This window comes from Triplophysa rosa, linkage group LG16, assembly GCF_024868665.1.
Source record: "Triplophysa rosa linkage group LG16, Trosa_1v2, whole genome shotgun sequence".
In the NCBI taxonomy this organism is placed as follows: Eukaryota; Metazoa; Chordata; class Actinopteri; order Cypriniformes; family Nemacheilidae; genus Triplophysa; species Triplophysa rosa.
In genome coordinates this window covers 10,379,937-10,392,376 of record NC_079905.1, presented here as the reverse complement: position 1 = coordinate 10,392,376, position 12,440 = coordinate 10,379,937, and the positions used below count along the sequence as shown (strand labels likewise).

At 36.4% G+C, this 12,440-nt stretch overlaps 3 protein-coding genes across 5 annotated transcripts; 1 reads left to right on the top strand and 2 right to left on the bottom strand.

The window, feature by feature from the left end:
- The first annotated feature begins 6,641 nt into the window (after positions 1-6,641).
- rbm48 (RNA binding motif protein 48) lies at positions 6,642-8,428 on the top strand. Of its 2 annotated transcripts, none has more exons than XM_057355670.1 (5): positions 6,642-6,784; positions 6,943-7,133; positions 7,220-7,365; positions 7,532-8,067; positions 8,190-8,428. In XM_057355670.1, the coding sequence occupies exons 1-5, from the start codon at positions 6,659-6,661 to the stop codon at positions 8,259-8,261; spliced, it is 1,071 nt and encodes a 356-aa protein (XP_057211653.1). In that variant the 5' UTR covers positions 6,642-6,658; the 3' UTR covers positions 8,262-8,428. The 2 variants fall into 2 exon arrangements, with proteins under 2 accessions (XP_057211653.1, XP_057211654.1); XM_057355671.1 differs by having other exon boundaries at positions 6,669-6,784; positions 6,980-7,133.
- On the bottom strand, positions 8,280-10,399 carry clxn (calaxin). Of its 2 annotated transcripts, none has more exons than XM_057355672.1 (6): positions 10,325-10,399; positions 9,965-10,120; positions 8,885-8,989; positions 8,659-8,810; positions 8,474-8,578; positions 8,280-8,385 (listed from the first exon to the last, which is right to left on the bottom strand). In XM_057355672.1, the coding sequence occupies exons 1-6, from the start codon at positions 10,389-10,391 to the stop codon at positions 8,332-8,334; spliced, it is 639 nt and encodes a 212-aa protein (XP_057211655.1). In that variant the 5' UTR covers positions 10,392-10,399; the 3' UTR covers positions 8,280-8,331. The 2 variants fall into 2 exon arrangements, with proteins under 2 accessions (XP_057211655.1, XP_057211656.1); XM_057355673.1 differs by having other exon boundaries at positions 9,965-10,145; positions 10,325-10,395.
- A 120-nt stretch (positions 10,400-10,519) lies between these two features.
- grna.1 (granulin a, tandem duplicate 1) lies at positions 10,520-12,440 on the bottom strand. The gene is made up of 5 exons (XM_057355675.1): positions 12,307-12,440; positions 12,017-12,205; positions 11,799-11,936; positions 10,960-11,089; positions 10,520-10,832 (listed from the first exon to the last, which is right to left on the bottom strand). The coding sequence occupies exons 2-5, from the start codon at positions 12,203-12,205 to the stop codon at positions 10,819-10,821; spliced, it is 471 nt and encodes a 156-aa protein (XP_057211658.1). The 5' UTR covers positions 12,307-12,440; the 3' UTR covers positions 10,520-10,818.

Sequence of the window (12,440 nt, the reverse complement as noted above, 5' to 3'; positions counted from 1 at the left end):
GTACAAAAATATATGCTTAACCCCTGACATAAAACTGTCATTACTGTTACAGTACATTTCAAGAAAAGTGCTAATCTTGCATCTCTAATTCAAAAGAAAATTATAAGTGAACCACTGGATGCATTTTACAGTTATCAATAGAACATCCCACCGTAGTTATTATATTGCATTGTTTCACATGAAAACTGCAGTAACAACTTCAGCAAGTAATACCTATTTTGTACCTAAAATATCATATATTTGTACTAGAACACAAAATAATTTTTCACATCACTTTCTGGGCCAAATATTACCACTCCATGTACCATTTAAAATACCGTATTTTCCTATTTCTACGCCAAGTTTTTTTTAAAGGCATTTACGCAAAATATACTTTTCATCATATTTTCTATAGTCACTCACCAAAACCACCTGTATGATAAAACTGATGGGAAAAATAAAAACCTAACTGAAAATATGTGATGTCTGTTAGGATCAAATCAAAAACAAAGCATGGAGATATACACATTTTTATTAAGGTTACATGAGTGCATTTATATGCACAGAAATCTACAATACACAGCAAACATAAAGCACATTAGATAATAGAGTAGTCCCTTTATCTGTCTGAACACTTTCTCTCCTGCAGACCCCAAATGATAATTTGTTACAGCACATGTAAATTTCACAACTTTAATACAAAAGAAAATAATGTACACATTAACCCATGCAGGGCTCGACATTAACGCTTGTCCGGGACAAGTGAATGTTTTGTATGGGCAAGTGAGAGAGAATTTTACTTGCCCGACCGGACAAGTAACTTGAAAAAATAACAGTGCGACATATATGTAGAATAATAAGAATATATGCATTAGACAGAGCTGCGTGTTTGTGTGTGACAATAATCAATGCGCACCGCACTGAGTCCACGCGGACACGGAATCCTGTTATTTAAATGTCATCTGGCTGTTCTGCGTGTCTGAGTGAATTATGTGCACAGTCTAACATACAACACGAGTGATGGTCGAGGTTTGATCTGCGTCTGCACTGTATGAGGATATGAACACATGAACTTCATCTCCTGAGTTGCTCTGAGAGTTTATTTTACGAGCGTTTACTGTTTGAGTGAAGCTATCGGCAAACAAGCGTCTTCCCAAAGACCCGTCAAAATAAAAGTCCCGTTAAATTTAACACTCAGACAAAAAATACTGTAGTGTACTATTGAAAATTGAAGTGCCCTTGTAGTAAATTGATAAACACTGTATACTATAGTAAAGTACAAAAACAATATAGTAGGAATTTTACTGCAGTTTACTATAGTAAATACTACAGTAACCTACAGTAATTTATATGGACAAATATACCACTATTGTATAGTAGAAAAGGACAAACACAGAACTTAGAAATATTAAAACAAATTTAGGTAATCTAAAAATGATATGGCCCTAATTTATCATTAATGTATGTAACATTAATGTCTTTTGTCAGTTATCTGCCTATTAATAATGAACTACACTTGCACATTTCTGCCTGTGCTACCAAACTTTAAACCTCTCTAGCACCAGTGCTATTTGCAAAAAAGTTAATTTACAGCCTTAACACTAATAATAATTACTGCTTGCCTTTGTTTTATAGCAGTCAGGGAGAGTAGACCTATAACCAAATTCAGGCGGCCAAAGTGGACACTAGTTAAAATGCTTAGAAGCAAACTTTACCAATCTAAATCCGAAACAATTATATTGATTATATTATAATTCAAATGAAATATCATTTTTTTATCTTTGGACAAGTAATTTTTGTACTCGGACAAGTGAATGTCAAATTTACTTGTCCGAAGGACAACCACATGACAATGGTTAATGTCAAGCCCTGACCCATGGACAATTTACAGCTACACTCTAAAAAAAGCCGTAAAAATAGGGCACAATATACTGTATTAATATGAAGGAATTTTCCGTGTTCATTTTTACAGTTGTTTTACCTGTATTTTACATTTTGCACTGCATTCATTTGCATTTTAGCATTAATGGAAATGTCCGTAAAATAAAGGAAAATGTACTGGTAATTTTCTGCCAGTACTTTATCTGTTTTTTTACGGGATTTTTTTTACAGTGTACATATATTTGACTATAAAAAAAAACAATGATAATAACGTTACATCAAATGTTGCCAAAAACTGCAAATCCAATCATTTAAAGATCAGCTGATGGAGTAATATTAACCAAAAATGTACAGTATAGGGATCGATCAACATGTGAGTATGAGCAACAGAAAAATTCAAATCCGATGCTTTAGCGACTAACGTTAGCCTAATCTCAGTTAGCCAACTCGTATTTGAGTTTGATACAATACGTTTTATCATACAATAAAGCACGTTTTACTTACTAGTTTGTGAGTTTCATCTCTCACATTCCTCCTCTCTCGTGAAACGCTGAGCAGGACCGAAGCCAATGGTTAGTTAGCCTAATCTCAGTTAACGACGTTGGCCAAACATTAACGGAATCTGAGTTTCTTTTAGTTACAGCCCAGCATTAAAGGTGATTATCTAAGCTTGATACAATACGTTTATATAACCTATGATAAACTGAGTTTTACTTACTAGTTTGTAGGAATGGGTACCGAAACTCGGTATTAAATGGGCCCCGCGGCAAAATTATATGAAAGACCGGCCTTATCGATTCTGCTTTCGGTCCTCAGGGAAAAAAATATATACGATATTGCTACATTAACGTTTTCTGGCGCATGCATATTCGTTATTCCCAGTTTAGCGCGCGAGGCGGCACGTCACGTGTCTCCCGCGCAGTTTGTGTGTACACAACGCGCGCACACACGAACAGCCGCACAGAAGAAAGACGCTCTTAATTCGCGAGATGGCAGAGGGAACTAGACGTTCAAAAGTGTGGTTACACTTCACCCAAGTTGATGCTGACAGTGACAATGCTCGTTGCCACAAGTGCAACAAAAGGGTGGTAAGGGTGGAAACACAAGTAAAAGCACCCGTTGAATGCTAACAGATGTTACTTGAACTCTGACATTCTTAACAATATATGCTAATGCAATTCACCCTATTTAAAACAACTGTAAATTCGATCTAGCTGGTTTCCATAACCTTAAAACTATGCTAATTCCACATGGGTGAAAGGAAATTACACATTTAATCCAGTTTCTATTAGTTAACTATTTAAAAAAATAAACAATCTTATATGTGTAATCATTTATTATTACACTGAGAACTGAAATAATTCAGTGCGGTATACACAAAATGAACATGCACAAATGCATAACTATTTAGAGTAAAATTCAATTACCCTTGTAAAGATTTTGAAATGTTTTTAAGATGCAGCAAACCAACCCACTCCTTCTGATTCGGCTGGTCCATCCCCAAGAAGATATGTCTTTACATCAAAAAGTACCTGTTAGATTTAATTTCCGCATAAATGAATACAAGCCCGCAAAATAATGAATTGTGAAGTTGTTAAACTCACTGAATACATTGCTGGCTATATAGTTGGAGGAAGGGATTCCTTCTGGCTATTTATATGGAGGAGGGAATTCCTTCTAAGCTAAACATTCTTTGTCTGACCTACTATACCTTTGGTCATTCTGTGAACCCCTGGACATATGAAACCTTCCAGATGTCTTTTGGTACCGTATATAAAGACTTGTAGTTTCTAAAATAAATGAGTTCAAAAGCTTGATGCCTCTCTGTGTCTTGTTTTTGTGCTCCCAGATCTGCAGAAGAATTCTCTCACAACATCCAACCTATTTCTGATTTGATTTTAAGGGTGATCCAAAACACAGAAAGAAACTTAGTGTTCGAAAGGAACCTGAAGTTTAACAGTACCTATAAGAATACCGTTAAAGTACCGGATCGATAAGAGTAGTAATACCGTTAAAATCTTAACGATACCCATCCCTACTAGTTTGTGAGTTTCGTCTCCAACTCTCTACTCCTTTCGTGCTTGCTGACTCGCTGAACAGGAGCGAGCTAGGGGTGGGCGGATCGATCTAAATATCGATAGTATCGATGCCAACACTGGTATTGGTATCAGATCGATACAATTGTAATTGAATCGATATTTTAATTTAAATATCTCACCTCTACGTTCATTATACTTTGCTCGTGTCTTCTACCTACCGTGGCCGAGAAGTGCAAAACAAAACAACAAGTTGCAAAACTAAAAACAAATCTAAAAGCAAAATCAAAAAATCCAAAATCAAAATGACAAATCTGAAAACGCAATATCAAATCTAAAAACAGAATAGCAAATCTTAAAACACAACAACAATTCGGGAAACAAAATAACAAGTCAGAAACCACATCGACAAGTCAGAAAGCAAAACGACAAGTCAGAAAACACAACGACAAATCAGTCAAACCGGAAAAGGTAGGTATTTTGTTGAAATGGGATAGCTACTGCTGATTGGATGAAACTCCTGTCAATCAAGATATCCAGGACGCTCAATGAGAAAGAACATGCATATGTGATACAGCGCATATTCATTGATTAAGGTTCAAAAGCCACATTTTGTTAATAAAGTTGAAACGGGCGATGCATTAGGAGTAGATGCGTGTCTGTTTCACACTGCATGCATGAGCAGAGTCGTCGCGCGGCGTGAGCCCTGAGCAGCACGCATAGACTGCCTGCCATCCATGATCGTTTTCCCCTCACAAGATACAATATAAGCATATGACATGATATGTACTTTAATCTGTGTCCCTGATGGTTCTGGTGAGAGAGTGACTGACGCGATCGTTTGTTTCGCTTACAAATATAAACATAAGCCTATACACGCACATCAAACGCGTGCGGTGTACGCGATGCGGTGCTGCGCGTCTCGGCCGATGTGTGAAGCCAAGCTGGAAAGCGATAACTTTGCTATGGTTTTGTTTGTACAACTGTAAAAAAATGTGAACGAATATAAAGAGACGTTCAGAACAACCACGCGTCAGATGCGCGTTTTCACAGTATTGTTATAGGCTTATGTTTATATTTATAAGTGAAAACAAACGCGTCAGTCACTCTCTCACCACAACCCACAGGGACACAGATTAAAGTACATATCATGTTATATGCTTATATTGTATGTATTTTGTGAGGGGAAAACGATCATGGCTGGTACACAGGCAGTCGCCTTTAAGATGCACTATGCGTGCTGCTCAGGGCTCACGCCACGCGAAGACTCTGCTCATTGATGCTGTGTGAAACAGACACGCACGTTTCAATTTTTAACAAATGTGGCTTTTGAACTCATATGATATACATTAATATGCATGCTTTTCATAGTACAGAGCGTCCTGGATATCTTGATTGACAGGAGTTTCATCAATCAGCAGTAGCTATCATTTCAACAAAATCATACTTTTCCGGTTTGACTGATTTGTCGTTGGTGTTCTGACTTGTCGTTTTGCTTCTGACTTGTCGATGTGATTTCTGACTTGTTATTTTGTTTCCCGAATTGTTGTTGTGTTTTAAGATTTGCTATTCTGTTTTTAGATTTGATATTGCGTTTTCAGATTTGTCATTTTGATTTAGGATTTTTTATTTTGCTTTTAGATTTGTTTTTATTTTTGCGATTTGTTGTTTTGTTTTGCACTTCACGGCCACCGTATCTACCTCTACAAATCTGAGACACAACGCGCCGAGGAGCAGCGAACTGAGTGAGCGAAGCTGATAGCACATTGAATGAGAGATCAGGATGGCCGAGAGGAAGAGAAGCGTTGTGACTTCAATACATTAATAAAAAATATTGTCTAAAGAATTGATCATTCATTCACCTGAGAAACAATGACATACTGCTCTCCCCTACACAAAAGTGTTTTTTTTTTTAAAGTAAAAAGTATCGTATTGGTATTGGTATCGGCAATACTGACCCTATATGTATTTGGTATCGGATCGATACCAAATTTTGCAGTATCGCCCACCACTAGAGCGAGCGAACAGGACGTCACGTGCGTGGGTAGTGCGGCTTCGCGTAGTCGCGGTTTCGCGGGTTAAAGGAGAGGGGAGGGGTTGAGATCGTATTCTACATAACACATTATACAAGTTTATTTTATTTTTTACATAGTGCTTCCTTAAATATTACAACTATTATTCTAATTTAAAAATTTAAATTAAAAAATCTCATTCTGGTTGGGGGCGCCACTGCTATGGTAGACAATGGTAACTGTTTTTTTCCAACTATAGTAGTCAAAGTAACAATTTGGTTACAAGCATTCGTCCATATATCTTTCTCTGTGTTCAGCCAAACAAAGAAATTTATACAGGTTTGGAATAACTAGAGAGTAATTCATGAGAGAATTTTAATTTTTGGGTGAACTATCCCTTTAACAACATGCATTTTAAATTAATATATTTACCTTTTTAAATAATGATGAGATTATGTTTTGTGTATGGTAAAAGAATGTGTTTATTGGAATTGCCTCTTCGTTTATTTATTTACATTTTTATGTTTTACTTTTTAACTGTATTATAATGTGTTTTGTTCTTGTATTTATGTGTGTGTGTGTGTGTGTGTGTGCGTGCGTGCGTGCGTGCGTGCGTGCGTGCGTGCGTGCGTGTGTGTGTGTGTGTGCCGTGCAGGGACACGAATATCTCCACAACCTCGTTTTAAAACAGAGACTTGTATTTTGAAAATCTCAAAACCGTGTTTTTCAGTCGATGACTTCACAGCGCAAATGGACAGCTCCGTTGCTAAGCCCTCTGTTTGGGACGCTCCAAAAATATTGAAACACCATGAACAACAAGATGTTGCTCAAACACGTCCAAAGTACAGAGAGGGAAGACGCCTCAAAGCCGTTAAGGTGAGATTCTTCTATTAACTAATTGTAGATTTCGGAAAAGATTCACTTACCTTACCAAACAGTGCGCTTTTCCCCCAAAACTGCAGTCAGTTGACTAGATTTTAAGCCACACCCATCAAGTCTTATTAGTGTTTATATGGCTACACCTCTGATTTCAGGTATACACCATTAATTTAGAGTCTCGGTTCCTGTTAGTTCAAGGAGTGCCCGCTATTGGGGTGATGACAGAGCTCGTGCAACTCTTTGCTCTCTACGGAGTGATCGAGGAATACAGGGTGCTTGATGAATATCCAGCAGAGCAGTTCACTGAAGTCTACTTATTTAAATTCCAAAAGTTTACGAGTGCCAGGTAAGGATGGACAAAATCTTTTGATAATCCATAGCAGAGAAGAGTCAGCTCATGTGGTTTTCATCTGTGATGTGTTATATTTGCAGGGCAGCTAAGCGTCACACTGATGAAAAGAGCTTCTTTGGAGGACAACTGCATGTTTGTTACGCCCCCGAGTATGAAACTGTGGAAGAAACGAGGCAGAAGTTGCAGGATAGGAGGAGATACGTTAACAGAGTAAACCAGAAAACAGGTATGCCTTGGTTGTTGTGGGTTAATAGACTAACGTAGTAATTCTATGTTGTAACATGTCAAACTCATTGGTTTAGACTATTACATTTCGACAGATTCAGTCCTTTAAGCATCTTTTTGATTATAACCTGTTACAAAGGCTGGCAATATTTATGTTGAATTTACAGCAAAACAACATGATCAACAGGATGAAAGCACAGAGATTCCAAAAGCAGAAACGCCAACAGCTGCAGCTCCTGAGGTCCAGAAAGACTTAAAAAATATAAGAGAGGATAATGTAAATTCTGACTTTCCCTATTTGCCTTCACCACCCAAGAATGATCTTCCTCATAGCCGTCACAGTTTTCAACAGTCGTTACGATTTCACAGAACGGAAAGGACATTACCTACAGAGGACAAGATGGGTTCACTTTACCATTACGTTCCTCCTGTACCAGATACTTCGAAGCATTTTACACCCTGTTCATCCTCAAGTAATAAAGACAAAGATTTGAAGAACCTGTCAGCATCTGCTAGATTTATGCCACGGACTGCACATTTAGAAAGCAGAAAAAGAAAATCCGTGGAAGAATTACTCATTTCAAAAGAAATGGACAAAAATGGACCCATGATTGGTCCAAAACTACCAGAAATGCCCAAATTGGACATGGAGGATGAGTCATTGAATGTAACCGCCAATTTGATTCGTCAAAAAATAACAAAGGTTTGTTTCTTTTATGTTTATTGTAAATATTTAACTGCATTTTATACTGCTGCACAATAGTAAAGTATTGCTTTTATTGTAGTACATTAAAATAATTATTTTTTTTACTTTTTTTCTTTCAGGTTACATCTGTACCAGAGATCAAACCTGCACAAGGAAAGAGCACCACTGCGAAGCCTCGTAGAAGAATTTAAGACAATCCCATAATTTATTTCAATTTTGCCCCCCCAAAAAGTCAAAGTCCCATTTTCTTTCATGGATAATTCAGTGAAGTTCTTGTGGTTCCTGGAATGCTTGTTGCTCAAATGACTGTATGCGCTGCCAAAAAATACAGTAACAGTTTAGATTTTGTCCATTAAAATGGTGCTAAATTTTATCTCCACAAAAATTTGCTTGTGATTTTTACCTTTAGATGTGGAAGGCAGTTGCCAAAAGCTTCTAGTAAAAGGTTTTCATCTCTGACTGTCGACTTGAAATCAGCATAAGAAACTTTACCATCATGGTCATAGTCCTGAATAACAAGTGGCATGTATATTTAATGGTGAAATGTTTTGTATTAAAAATAGTCTATAATATGGCAAACATACATACCATTTTCTTCAATGCGATGTCCACAAGATCCTTAACCCCCTCATCTGGATCCTCTTCAGTGGGTTGTCTAATAAGACTGTCTTTCAGCATGTGAAACATTTCCTCTCGTGAGATGTATCCATCACCATTCAAGTCGTATACATCAAAACAGTCTGCGATTATACGTGAAACAGTATGTGATGTCATGTCCATACCCACGATTATTGCTTTACTTTTAAATACTTACATTTTATTTTTTCATCCAGTGTCCCCCGTAGAAAGAGAGACAGACCTTCTACCCATTCTTTGACACTTATATAGCTGTCATTGTCCTTGTCAAATGCACGGAAGACTGAAAGCACCAGTGGTTAACAACTTAATATCGTAGATTGATATGTTATCTTATATATACAGTTGGGGTTTACATACCCCTTAAAAAAGCTGCAATGTGCTAATAATAAGCGATAAAAAGATATATTTATATTTAGTACTGCCCTGAATAAACTATTGCATTTAATGGATGTTTAACTCACAGTAACTGAATTTCTTCTCCCAACAGTAATAAAGTAATAAGAACAGAAAAGATTTTGGATGTGACGATTCACCGTGAGCCGGCTGAAAATCGATTACTGTATAATATGTGATGATTCAAGTCGGTTGAGACGTTAAAAGAATCGCAGTACTTGTTTTGAACAGCAGGGGCTGCTGTTTTTTCGGCAAACTTGGTAAACGTGGATGTGTTGATATTTCTTAAAAAAAGTAAAAGTTAGGAAAAGCACAGACAAAGTCTTTGTTTATATTAAAGAGACTTTTGTATTATACATTATTTGCCATTATTTGCCATTTTTTTTTAACTACAATTTAGTTTTGTTATTTGGCATAAAAGATGTTGTTATTTTACAAAGAATTGTGCAGCATTAGAGAAATAATAAGATGGCAGTTGTTCATTTTTAATTTGCCTCAACTCATTCTGTAAAAAATCATGAATAAAATCGCATTGTGAGATCAGAATTGTGAATCGCATCACATCGTGAGCTGAGTGAATCGTTACATCCCTATTTATTAGAAGTCAATTTAATCATCTAAACAACAGCACCTAACAGGAATTCATGTAAACTTTTGAGTTGGGGTTCATTTTGTAAAATCAATATAATTGAGTCAAAATAAAGTCAATAAATATGTAAGTTCATATTCGTGTCTTGTGAGCTAAGATATTTGTAAACAACTGTGAAATTAGCCTTAACGCAGCAGTACTTCATGTTTTAAAGTTTTTAATGACAAAAACACTTGTTTTAGATTGAGATACACTCATGACAGAAAAATGTACCTCTGTCCATCATCATATCGTCAGTCATGTCAAATGTGTTGTGCAGTATATGTCGGAAGTTGAGCCGGTCCAATCCATGTCCAGCTTTTCTCTCTGTCTGTTCTCCCAGCAGAGCATTAAACAGTCTTATCAGACACTCCATCTCCACTGTGTTGACTACAACATGATCAACATTAAACGACTGCAACAATAAAACCTCATCTCAGTGTTCACTTTTATCACTCAGAAACACATCCCAATGGTATAAGGAGTTTCTACTTCTGAGTTTGTTAAGGACGTTATGAACTAAGAGCGGCTGTCAAACTTATTTACTAGAATATAAACGAAAATAAAAATAGGTTTGAGATAGGGCCTACTTACAGTGTTTGACTTGTTTGCACATGGTTTCGGCAAGGTTTTGAATTAATTTTCTGTTCATCGCCGACATTTTCTTTCTGTTCAATGTCCGCTTGATGTTGCTATAGAAACGGGTGATGGGGCGGAGCTATCTATTCGAGGGGAGTATTTTGTAGGATTAACACGGATGGATGGGTGATTCAAAGAAAAACACGTTCACGGAGGCAAACAACCTTTTATTAAATGACAAAAATATTTCATACGTCTATTAAATCAATAATTGGTTTGCATAAAATCACAGAATTGCTATTTACAGTGCACATAGGATACACAGATGAGAAATGAATAGATGATAGTCAAAATAGTAAATACACACAACAAAAGCAACGAACCGTTAATTAATTTATTTATTAATTGACAATTTGACTTATTATTTTTGGATTCGTCACATTATACTACGTCTATTGGGGTAATCTTTGGTAACAGGTGAATATGGTCACACGGGTTGTTTACTGTCCTTACAGGACTGGCCCTATAAAACAGAGAAAGTATAATGAACAAAATTGATAATTATAATTAAAATACATGTACTTATTCGATTGAAATCTGTAAATTAATCTTTATCTGATTAGGTCTGAAATAGTTAAATAGTTGGTTACCTCTGCAGCACCCCCACTGGCCATCTCCGGTCTTGCAGCAGAACTTCTCATTTGAGCAGTAGACATTTCCATCACATTGTACAATCTCAGCCTGATTCTGCATTTCAAGAGCGTTATCCACGAGCACAAACTGAAAAAGAAAACGATTTTAGAAGTGTTGCTCTGAAGCCTTATATCCCTGTTTTATTCATGACGTATTGTTAAAAGTATAATGTTTATAATAATATTAATATATGTCGTCGTTTGATTCTGATTATTTTTTATTTCATTTTGTACAATTTGGGAGTTTTTTTACTAGTTAAAATTTAATTTAAAATTTAATTTACTAATAGTTGACAGGGCTAGAGCTGAATTCTTTAAACAGAGCTTTTATTTGTTCTTGACAGATATCCCTCTGTACATTTAGCTCCTTTTATAAATCATCGTCAAGTCACATGACTTTATTTGTTAGTGTTGGTACAACGTTCACATCGGCCCGCCCTAACCTCCCACACTTAACATTGCTAAACTGTGTGATGACATGTCATGTGACAGTGTTTGAAGTGACTCTCTATTACACAAGTCATCTTACACTTTAAAAAAAAGTGAAAGATAGAAAAAATGGAAAATGCATGGTAATTTTCTACCAGAAAATTATCTTGTAATTTTAGGGGTTTTTAACCTTAAAAATGCAAAACAAATACAGGTAAAACATATGCCAAAAATGTCTTCATATTAAACAGTATATTTTTACAGTGTAAAGTGTGATGGATTTATTTCTATAAAAAGAGCACAAATCTGAAAAAATCTTCAAAAAGACTGCTAAGTGATTACACTTTTGAGTTATAAAGTAGAAGCACCTCAGTTTTCTGGATTGCTTTGGAAGCCGGATGGACAGAAGATGGCAGTTTCATCCACCCTCTCAAACAATGGGATGATGTAGAATCACAATGATAGCCATGTTGACAGCAATGAATTCCATCTCTGCAGCACTGACCCTAGAGAAGAATCAAAAACTTAATTATAAACAATAAACATAGACCATAAAAAACAGATTCATTAATCCTGATCTATTTACCATAGAGAATGGACAGCAGAACCACCGGCCGTAAGGACTTCGACAGCATGTTGTGCCATCGGGACACACCGTGTAAGAGTCACAGTGCACCACAGAGGGAGAGGCAGACTCCGCTGGAGCTGAGATCTCAGTTAATGTCTCATCTGCAGCTACCAGCGCTGCTATGAAGAACATCAACACTGGAACCATCTGAACGTTCAAACAGGTTCTTAGTAAAATGTTAAATAATGAATATTAAAAGAACATAAACCTACATTCATACTATACAGTACAACTGTATAGTAGTTTACCTTGCTGTTAAAGTGTGTCTCCTCTTCTGTGGGTCAAGTTTTTCTGCTGTCTACGCTGTCCTAATTCTGCCTTGACTTTTATTCGTGTATGTGGCCCCTCCCTCTTTAAAAAATATCAAGTCTGGTTACATTTT